General features: G+C 35.7%; 1 protein-coding gene across 1 annotated transcript; it reads right to left on the reverse strand.

The window, feature by feature from the left end:
- Positions 1–1,818: 1,818 nt before the first annotated feature.
- On the reverse strand, positions 1,819–2,556 carry LOC146916538 (uncharacterized). The gene has a single exon (XM_085721665.1). It carries the CDS (start codon positions 2,554–2,556, stop codon positions 1,819–1,821), a length of 738 nt encoding a protein of 245 aa, XP_085577791.1.
- Positions 2,557–12,108: the final 9,552 nt, after the last annotated feature.

A 12,108-nucleotide genomic window follows, 5' to 3' on the forward strand; every position in this document is an offset into this window, starting at 1 on the left:
ACTACATTTAGGGCAAAGCATTACATCAGAATTCTTTAGCCTGCTGATGAGTCATTATTTAGATAGTTTTTATATATTATTTAGTTTCGTTTTATTTATATTTGGTTTTATTTTATTTTAATATTGTTTCCTTTTTGAGCTATTTTACTTCAATTGCATATTTTTATATTTCTGGAATGAATATTGGATGGAAGGAGTCTTGGAGCAAAAGAAAGGAGTCTGGAGCTGATTCGGAGCGAAAATACGAAAGATTCGGGAACAAAAATATATTCCCCCAAGTCAGAAGCTTGGCACGGCCCGTGCCAACATGTGGCACGGCCCATGCCACCTCCCAGAAGCTCTTTTTGCTACTTTTGCTTAGGGCCCAAGCTACTCTGTTTTAGTTTTACCAAATAGCCCTTGTAGTTGCTTAGATTTTAAGTCGATTGTAAACTATAAATAGAGTAGCCTCCCATCACAAATATTCAACTTTATTTCTTGGAATTCAATAGTGACAATTGTTTTCTTAATAAAGTTCTCTTTTTATTTCTTTACTTTCTTGTTATTTACTTTATGCTTTCTCAATGTCTACGATGAACATGAGTGAGTAGACTTCTCTTGTCTTGGGATTGTTGGATAAATCTAATGACATAATCCTAATCGAACCAAGCTTTAACCCTAATTTCATGTAATCTTAATTTCTAATCTAAATTCACCGTTTTAACATGAATTAACAATTATCAAACTGTGGAAAACGAAAGTGGAGGATTTGATAATTGTTAATCCATCATCTCAAATATCAATTCATAATGCGAAAGCGGAGCTTTGATATTGGAACAAGTGAATTTAGACAAGAATTGCAAAGGCAGTGAAATAGTCTTTGCAATTTTTGAGACATGAGTAGTTTCAATCCTTATAAGCTTCTTCTAGTAATCAAATCAGCGAAATAGGTTTGGTTGCTAGAGGTAAACCCTCACTGGACTTGGTCGGACATGTGAGGGGCTAAAGGGAAACCGGTCTTTAGAAATTAGATATAAAACATGAAACTATAGGTTAAGGTTCTTGGCTAGTGAAGGACTTGTTATTATGACGAACCAATGATCCCAAGGCTCTTTTTAATATTGTTATTTACTTTCAACCAGCTGAACCTCCTAATTTTTAATCTTCCTTCTCCTCTAATCATTCTCTAAAAGTTAGTTAAATCGAACAACTCCCTAGCAGAACGATACTCTCTTTTACTACTACTTTGATAGACCGTGCACTTGCGGTTTGGTCTATCACCTGCATCGATTGAGGAAGCAATCAATTCTTCTTCAGCTGAAGGATAAACTGTCTTTAACTTCTCATCGAACTGAGACTCTAGGGTAGTCTCTTCGACATGTTCTGCATCTTTAGTAATGCCCACCATTTGACATTGCGCAACATCAACTCCTGTTTCAACTTCTGCTTCGACAACATCAATAATTGCTTCAACCATGTTGCAGCCTGCAATGTCATTGTACATCATACTCGCATCTTTCAAAGGATCAGAGTCTACTTGCATTTGAGGCTTTGGTTTATCTCCAAACTTCAATCTGCCTTCATTGAGACCCTTCTAAACCAAATCCCTAAAAAGAGAACATCGTGAGGTGTTATGTCCCAAGTAACTATGGTATTTACACAAACCTCTTTTCATACGTTGCTCTAGTGGTTGGATTTTCAAATCCTTAGGTGCCACCACTTGACCATCAGCAACTAAGAGATCATAAATCTGGTCGCATTTGGTTACGTTGAACGTATATGTGTTGGGAGCATATCTTTCATTGCTTGGTTCGACGGGATTATTTCCATTCGAGGGCATTAACGATTTACACGTATAAGGGGCCCTGGTCTTAGTTCGGCAATGTCAACCTCCTTTGTTTCGACATCTCCAAAAGCTATGTCGAATTCTTGGTTGATTTCGTCTGATCCGATATAAGCAACCTTTTCTCTTTTGTGATATTTCTCAGTTCTGGCTTTCTCAGCCCTTAGTCTTTCGACATGTCGAACTCTATCGGCCAACTTAGCCAAATTTCTCAAGTGTTGAGTGTCTAGTTTCTTCCTGATGGAATAATCTAGGCCACCAGCGGCCATTTCGACTAACTCATATTCAGGCACTTGAGTGAAACATCTTGCCTTTAACAACTTGAATCTATTGAGGTAATCATCAATGGATTCAATGTGATTTCTCTTGACACTTGCCAATTCCTTTAGACTTATTCTAGATTGGCCCGTATAGAATTGTTCATGGAATAACCTCTCTAATTGAGTCCAATTTTGGATCGAATGTGGTGTAAGAGTAGTAAACCACGTGAAGGCATTCTTTGTTTGAGAATTTGGAAAGTATTTCAACCTTAAATTCTCATCATTTGCTAGATCTCCAGCCTCTATCAAATATCGTGTGATATGTTCAACAGCGGACTCACTGGTATCACCTGCAAATTTGGTGAACTTAGGAATTTTATAACCCCTAGGAAGTTTAGACTGTAATACCAATTCCAACAAAGGAGAAACAAAGTTTGCCCTATGTAGGCCAATATTTAAACCATTTTGAGCCATTATATTTTCGACCAAATTGGCTAAATTGTTATGTGCTCCTATGTTTTGTTGTTGAACATTCTAACAACTTCATCGGCATCATTATTTCTATCCACCAAGACCACCCCAAGTTGACCTTGAATCATGGGTTCGACTAGTTGAGGTTGAGTTACAACCTGTGGCCTCTGAACCACTGGTTCGATCAACCGCAATGGTTGTTAGTTTTAGACTTGTAGAACTGGTTGGCAAACAGGTTGGAGGCGCAAAGAAATCAGCTATCCTCCCCATTTGTGTGGTTAAGGCTTGGTGACTCCGATTTGTGTCCCATATCAAAGGATTAAACACAGTACCAATTTGTTGTGTCAACAAATTAACCATTTAGTGATTACTCTCATCTATTTGTTGTCTTAACAAGTTCATCGAATCTTTCGTTAAGACTGATAGAGTATTTCGACCAAAAATGCTAGAACTTGAGGGTCTATGTATGTTGTGCATTGTGAACGGATTTGATTGGTCTGAAAATGCGGACACACTATTATGTACATTTGCCATCATCCAAGTTGGCATACCATACGGTTATTCCCTAGGAAGGTTCTGCACATTTGTGTTTCTATCATCAAGCCTAGGCCTGGCTAAAGGAGAACTTGGAATATTGGTAGTTGACGAAACACCAGCAGTGAATAGGGCCACAAAGGTTCCCATTTCTGGTCGTGTCATTGGAGAGGACGTCGAAATGGTTGAGGGAGCGGTTACTCCCGTTTCCATCGAAACTGCCATAGCCATGGTTGCCCCCACAGGGGTTGACACATTTAAATCTCCCAAAGGAGAAGTCTCTTGTAAAGATTGTGCTTGTGAAGACGGTTGTGAAGATGATGAACTGGAACGAGTCATATATTTACCACTTCTCAAATGCATACACAAACAATTTGGTGTTTTTAGCAATAAAGTTACCCGAAATAGTGACAATATTCTAAAAACGGATCTCACAAGGAGATGGATTTTGAAAAATTTTTGAAAAACTGTTTTTATATGAAAAAGCTTTTGAAAATCAATTCCACAAACAGGGTCCCACCGGACGTGCCAATATGTTTACTGGTGTTTTCGGCAAAATACGGGCTAGTTCTGATTATTACAAGCGAGACCGAGGTAAAAATCCCAAGACGTGTTGTGCAAAGGTTTTGATCGAAAACGGTTTGAAAAAGGCCACGAGATGCACTCAGGTTACTTAGAGAGCAGGACGGGTTTTGAAATAAAAAGACACTGTCTCTTAACAGGTTTGAGATTGCAAGTAAAAGCAAGACAAAATTAAAGAAAAGAATAAAAGTTTAAACGCATAAACTTAAAGTAAAATGTAAAATGCATTGCATTAAAAGTGAAATGGTCTACAAATCAGGTTACATACATTATGTATAACTCGTTTCCCTAGATGCCGGTAGTTTTAGTGTTGTAGAATTTCAGTAAATGACTTGCGTCCCATTTTCCGACTTGGAAACTCTTATATATACTAAAAGAAAATAAATGTCGAACACTAATCCCATGATCAGCACTTTCTCCATCTTGGAAAATAGCTTGTCCCCACGTTTCCACTAATGGAACCGCTCTTGAGCTTCAAATCATGTTTTCTCGCCTTGAATACTTGACTTCAAAATGATTGATCTTTCAGCCTTGCTCTGTCGAACTTCAAACCATGTGTGCTAGGCCTGCCATCTTGTCGAAATCCTTAAGTTGAAATGAGAAATCCTTCGATTCCTGCAAAGTTAAAGGTCAACCAAATGTTGACCCTATTAAATGAGCCTGTCAAAATTATAGGCTAACACATACATTGTATTTAGGGTAAGTCACAGTGAACTCATGGTAGTCTTATGGGTTTTGGATCACAGTGAACTCATGGTAGTCTTATGGTAGTCTTACAGGCTAACACATACATTGTATTTAGGGTTCTCCCTTGTTCGACATCCTAAATAAGACCAGACTAAGCAAAGAATCCTCTTCCTATGATGAGTGGAAAATCATACATATCTCCGGTGTCAGCTATTACAATGTCCAAAATGAAATATTAACCCCCTATGTTGATTGGGAAGTCATACAGTATGTCGACCTCCATTTCGACCTTCACATTAGCATATACAATGGTTTTGTTATATGGTTTTATTTTTAGATTCCTTAACTCACCGATGTATGTCTCCTATATGCACAAATAGAGTGTATAGCATCCTTCACCATCGAACTTTACTGTTGTAATAACCTCAAAGTAGATGCGACACTCTTCAGTAAGTGATACGCAGTCCTTCTCAGATGAATCCATTGTTGTTTTCAGTAGTTCTTCTAGAAAGTTTATGTTGCACGGACTTTGCTTCGCCATTTCTTCTACTGTCATATGAACTTGGTACTTTTCGAGGATTTGGTGAAGCTCCTTGAACTTTTCATCTACTTTTTTCTTTGCCTGCTTAATTTCTTCCTGATGAGTGTCTTCCCCTACTTCAATATCGTTGATTTGCTCATCTTTTCTAGTTGGTTTTGATTTCTGGAGCTCATGCCGCTTGAAATCTACTTCCTTCAGAAACTCGAGGTATCCTGGTTCCTTCTCTAGTTTCTCCACAAATGATGTTGTCACCTTCACCTTCTTGAATAGTGAGATCAAGTGCACTCGATTATGTTCTTGAATTTTCCTCTTTAGTTGCCATTACTTGTGAGTCTTTGGTTGCTTTTGTGGTTACCTATTTCACACAATAATCACAAGCTCGAGAAAATTTCCTAACAAAGATAAGGTTGCGCTTGATTTAATTTTTTTTGGGCTAGTGTTAACTCCTATGTGGTTACTTGACTCTGCTATTTCCTAAATGCAATGCAGACTTGATCTAAATTAACTATTATTCTTATTACTATTATTACTAATTATGACTCTATTCCTATGATTACTAAATTATAATCCTAATCCTAAATGCAAAATTAAATGGACTGACTCTTACTATTATATGACCTAATGTTACCTGGACACGATCTAATGAGTGTAGTTATTATAACAACCATTATTTTTACTACAACTCTCTAAAATGCAATGCAAACTAATTATGACCTAAACTACGAATCTAAAAATAAAAAGAAAAATAAAATTTTAGTTCCTAAATGAAAAAAGAAAAGAAAATAAAATGGTTAGTACTTGATGCACACTTTCATGTTTATTCGATCAGCGTAGTTGCACAATGGCAAGTATACCAGTTGTTTTCATCAAAGTAATAAAGTTAGTAAGTAGAGTATCGTATCTACAGGAATTGTCCTTTCGTCCGAACAATTCTAGTTACTTATTTTTGTAAGTTTGACGGTATAAAAGTTAGTTGTTTAAGTAGAGTATCGTACCTATTTTTGGTTGCAGAAAAGTAAGCAGCGGTTAGGATTCTTTGAATCCCCTCTGTATATTCATTGTTGGATAATACATAATTTAAATGTCGCGTTTATTTATCTTTTGGTGACCTAGTTAGGCCGTTGGGAGTTTCCTAAATAGGTAGGGCACCACCTGACCCAATGGGTTTTAGCCACTGGGTACCTAATTAGGCCTTTCCCTCCGATGGCTAATTGCACCTACTGATCCTTACGTGCAGGGTCTTGCTAATTCAAAGGTAATTTAAACATAAACATAAATTGGATTTCCAAGGCAATGAAGGTCAAGGTTCCCTTAGGTATGCCCATCTTTGAATCTTAGGACACTCATAGCACACACTCTCTACGCTTACTTAGTAGTTCTACAAAAGGGCAACCTTAATCTACGTATACCTTACTAAGGGTTTCAAGAGGATGGTCTTACTAGGTTATAGCTTTAAGTAGGACAGCTAGGTGCTTGTTTCCCTAATTACTAACCAGTTAATCACTAGTTTCGATAATGCACCACACGACCCAATGGGTTCTAGCCACTAGGTACCTACGTCTAGGGTCAACAATTCCTATGGTATCTTTGGCTAATTAATAATCACTTACTTCCTAGACAGATAGTTATCAGTAAAGGGATATAAATATCAAGATATAAGCATCCGGTTAGTGATAGCAATATTAGGTCCTGTCACAACCTAAGTACCTAATCTAGGGTTGCACCTCTCACAGAAATAAAAACTACAATCTAATAAAACTCAGTGGACAAAAGCATAAATAAAATAAATAAACGACAAATTAAATTAAATAAATATCCAACAAAATATACAAAGGTTGATCTTCGAACACTAACCTAAAAAGATTTAGTTCCACATGGTAACGAAAAACAAATTACTAAAGATAAAAACATACCCTAGAAAATCAAGGAGAAGATAGAAACTCTCCCGAAGCTCCAAAGTCGCCTTCCTCTTGGAGAAATTCTGAGTGAGGAAGGCTGGTATTTATAGTGAGAGTTTCTACCAGGGTTTGGGCTAAAAGTGCGGGCTTTACCCATTTCGGAAGCAGGAAAAGATAGTTGCGCTCTGACTTTTTGCATGCATGGGGTGCATAGTGCATTTTTATTTGCATGCACGGGGCGCATAAGAAATGCCCTAGGTGAATGAAATGAGTTTTCATGCCCTAGGCGCATTTCAAATGCCCTAGGCACATTCTGCCTCTCTTTCGGGCCCAATCTCCGATTTTCGATCGTTTTTAGGTCTTCGTCTTCAAATAACTTGTCTCGGTACTTTGGGAACAGAATTCCTCTCACTTGTAAGTCTTCTGAGGCATCTTGAATCTTTATTCTTGTCTCTTGAATCTCCATAATTCTTCGGTTGTTCTTGATTTGTCGATTTCCATGATTTCTTCGTGAATTACTTCAAAACCCCCTCAAATTGCTATGTTTCGGGAAAACTAGAATTACCGACTCAAATATAGAAAACAATACAAAAGTACCGAAATCATAACCAATTGTTCTAATACTCCTCCTTTTTGCTACTATTTCTTACTAAAATATACTAAAAACATTCTAAGAATAAAGTAAGATGACATGTCATCAATACTAAATGGAAAATATAAATCAACTAAATGCAAACAGAAAAATAAACTATGTTAGTAATAACTAAGATAAATAAACTAAAGTAGACTATAAAAATAATTGACTCAACTAGTACTAAATATTTTTGGTATTTTTGAATTTTTGAAACGGGAAAATAAAATGCGGAAAAATAAATGACAGAAAAATAATAACAGATACGAATAAGTAATTTCCATTGCTTAGTAAAAAATATCTACAATCCCCGGAAACGGCGCCAAAAACTTGATTGTTTGATTAGGAAAGTGTACCAGATCATTTACTCAGTAATAAAATGATAAGTAGAGTATCATATCCATAGGGATTGTCGTTTCGTCTAAACAATTCACGTTACTTATTTGGTTAACAAAGTATAAATGAAAGAGTTAAGGGATAATAGATTGAAATTTTTATTTGTTTGCAACAGTGCAAGTTACCTGTTTTTCGTTGTAAAAAAGTAAGAAACGGTTAGGATTCTTTGAATCCCCTCTATTCATTTTTTGGATTTACGTAACAGTCAAGTCTTATTCACGTAAGGGCTATTTAAGTGATGAATTCATGGGACATGATAACACAATCAGTTGTCAAGTTGTACGTGTTGATCGCACAGTGATCATAATGTGCGAGGTCTGTACTATCCTGTTCGATTTAGGTCTATCCCTCCTCCTGTTGAGTTGTACCTACTGATCACACGATGATCCTTACGTGTGGGGTTTATCTCACTCAGGGTAATTCAAACATAAACTTAGGGTACAATTCCTAGATTTCCAAAGGTATGATGTCCAGTGTTCCTAAAGGTTCTCTCATCTATGAATCTTAGAAGTACATAGCACACACTCTCTCTCTCTCTCTCTCTCAGTAGTTCTACAAACTGGCAACTCTATCATCGTTTACCTTACGAAGGTAAATAGTGGAGTTACTGGGCTGATTTAAGTCGTGGAGTCATAGTTTCCTTAACTACTAACTACATACTTCCTGATTTCAGCAGATGTTACTCAATATTAGTTATGTCACCTCGTAATTACTTATTATCAAGGGAAACTCGCTTTCAGTTTGTTTCTTCTAGTTAATAATTAACCACTTCCTAGTTAGACAAATATAAATATCAATATTAGGCCATGTCACTACCTAAGTGCCTGAACTAGGTTTATGCTCCAGAGGAGACAAATCTTATGCACAATAGTAAAACTAAGTAACGAACCTAAAATAATTGAATAAATACTATAAATTAAATAAATATCCAAAAAATAAAATAGAGGTTCATCTTAGAACCCTAGCCTATAAAGATTTAGTTACACATGGTAACTAAAGCTCCTAGAATCACCTTCCTCTTGAACTGCTCCAAATCTAGACTAAAAATTATGAATGAGGAAGAGAGTATTTATAAAGAAAGTTTCCACCTGAACTTGGGTTAAAAATGCAGGCTTATGGGGAAAAAACGTCACAAAATTGCGACTTTTTTAGGAAGGAAGCATGTGCCTGATTGCTCCATGCTCCAAGCGCATGGTTTCATCCTTGGGGCGCATGTGCCTTGTTTCCGGGTTCTTAAATGCCTGTTTCTTCGCCTTTTGGTTGTTTACTTCTGAGGCCTCTTGAATCTTCATTCCTCTTCCCAAGTGTAACACCCCGTTTTCCCAACATTAAAATTTCACATATAAATCAGAGTCATTCAACATAAACGGAATGTCACACTTCTTTTCATAAAATCATAAACGGAATAAATAACAATTCATCCTTCATAAATTGATCAACATAAATATTCAAAAACATCGCAGCGGATTTTAATTCAACAACATAATTAGTCTTGGCACGAAGGTCTCATCAAAACATCTCGTAATAATCCAAAAACTAAATCATAGTCATGTAAAATCATAAGATGTACATAAGGAATAGAAAACAGCTACAAAAGTTCCCATCCCGTTACATATCAGAGCACCTAAAGACACAATGAGAGATAGCCACTCACGACAGCAATCAACAGCTACTTATTCTCGATCACCTGCAAGTTACTCATACGAAGAGCAACATTTCCAAGCAGAAGGGGTGAGATTCACAAACAATAATGTTAAGCATATAATTCAACAATTATATTTAACAACATAAACATCATCAACATATCATAACAATGGTCATGTAGCATCATTATCATCATCATAATCAACTTCATAATCAACATCAATATCAACTTCATAAATCAACTTAACAACTTGACTCGACAATGCAACTTAACTCGACTATGCAACTCTATCATTTTACTCATGCATGTGGTACCATTCTAGGGCATAAGCCCGCATTGCTTTTGAGCATAAATATACTCCTAGGGCATGAGCCCTCGTCGCTATTGAGCAAAAGCTCCTAGGGCATGAGCCCTCATCTTTAAATGAGTATGCATAGACTCAATATCTTACAACTTAGACAACATGAATGTCTTATATGACTCCAATAATTTGGATCAACATCTCACATCTTAGGCCGACACATGCAGTTTTAATCAATAGTAAACAGCAACATGGCAGCACATCAATAATCTCAAGATATAACAATATCAAATGTAATCATCGTCTCAAAACATCACTTATAATTCACATAATGCATATACGATTATATATATCATCAGTAACAACATTAAATCATCTTATAACAACTTCACATATCATCGTTAATATTATATTCAAACATCAACAATTCATCATATAACATCGTATTCAAACATCAACAATTCATCATGCAATTTTGTAAAAACATAATAAATTATACATAACATATTTCCATGTCAAACCAAAGCCACTGGAAAGCTAACAAAATTATCTAAAACTTTCATGTTTACACCCAAGTCCAATTCTGTACCGATCAATACCAGTTTTCGTTTCGAAATAAAAAAAGTTGTGCAGAAAGTCCATAAAAATTCACTGTGACCTACGTGCAGTAATTTGATCATAACTCAAGTTCTATAAATCATTTTGACGTCAGACCAACGGCATTAGAAAACTAACATCCATACCTGCAACTTTCGTGTTTACACCTAAGATCAATTCTGTACCGATCAAGACAGAGATAAGAAAAAATCAGGAAAAGCAACTTATATTATTCAAACTTCACATTCATTCAAAATCATCAGAATCAACAACAACTCAACATAATTCATACCCAATTCATAATATGATATTAACAACAACAATCATCGACAACCACAAATCAACAACAACATAACATAAATCATCAATTATCAATCTTAACCCTAATTCTCCAATTCTCAAAAACTAAACCTACAACATGTTAAATGAAATTTCCAGAATCATAGACTCAAGATTATTGAATGATAGTCCCACCCTTACCTTAGATTGATTGATTGCAAGGATTCTACAGACTTATCTTCTCTCGTTCTTCTCTTCTCTAGGTTTCTCCTCTTTCTCTAGGTTTCTCCTCTTTCTCCCAAAAATAGTTTGCACGTAATCCTTATTTTCTAACTCTGACTCTCCTCTTTATATAAACCTTAACCTATTTATTTTCTCTTAATTCCAACTCTGCCCCGAAGCCTCATTATTCTAAATAATTATATTTCTCCACTAAATATATACTTCCACTAAATATATTCTTCCACTAAATATATTTCTCCACTAAATAATAAAATAGGGGCTACTAATAAATATCAACATATAATAATAAAAATATCACTTATCAAACATATTAATTAAATTATAACGGAAAAGACTCTAAACTCAAATAAATAAATAAGTAATATAAATAGGGCGTTAAACCAAGGACCACATAATCCTCGGATGTCTTAGCTTTTCCGATTTGCATGATTTCTTCGTGAATTACATCAAAAACACCCAAAAATTGCTATGTTTCGGGAAGAACAGAATTACGGACTCAAATATAGAAACCATTACAAATGTCCCGAAATCACAGGCAATTGCTCTAATATTCCTCTATTTTGCTGGTAAAATCTACTAAAAATGAATGAAAAACATGCTAAGAATAACGTAAGATGACCTGTCATCATGTAGTACCAATGTTCTTAAAGCTCATCTCATCTATAAATATTAGAAGCACAAAGCACACTCTCCATCTCGGTAGTTCTACAAATGGGCAGCCCTATAACTGTCAACCTTACCAAGGTGAAAGAAGGGTGGAGTTACTCTGCTGATTCAAGTCGTGAAGTCACATGTTTCCTTAGTTACTAACTAGTTACTTCCAAATTAGGTAATGTCACTTCCCTTGTTTCCTTTTGGCTTCTTTCCCTAGTTACTAATTAATTACTTTATGATTAGATAGATATACATTAATATTAGGTAATGTCACCTCCCTAAGTTCATGTGTCAGGGTTATGCTTGAGAGGAGACAAATCTTACGCATGATAGTAAAACTAAATAGCATAAAGATAAATAATAGAATAAAGACTTTAAATTAAATAAATTTTCCAACAACCAGAATAGAGGTTCATCTTAGAACCCTAGCCTAAAAAGATTTAGTTACTCATGGTAACTAAAGACAAATTACAAAAGAAAAAAACATACCGTAGAGAAACTTGGAATGAGGAGAGAAATTCCTCCCTTGAAGCTTCTATTGCTTGCCTTCCTCTTGAACTGCTTCAT

Source organism: Medicago sativa, chromosome 6 (genome assembly GCF_051527215.1).
Source record: "Medicago sativa cultivar Bolivia chromosome 6, Bolivia_mono, whole genome shotgun sequence".
NCBI classification, from domain to species: Eukaryota; Viridiplantae; Streptophyta; class Magnoliopsida; order Fabales; family Fabaceae; genus Medicago; species Medicago sativa.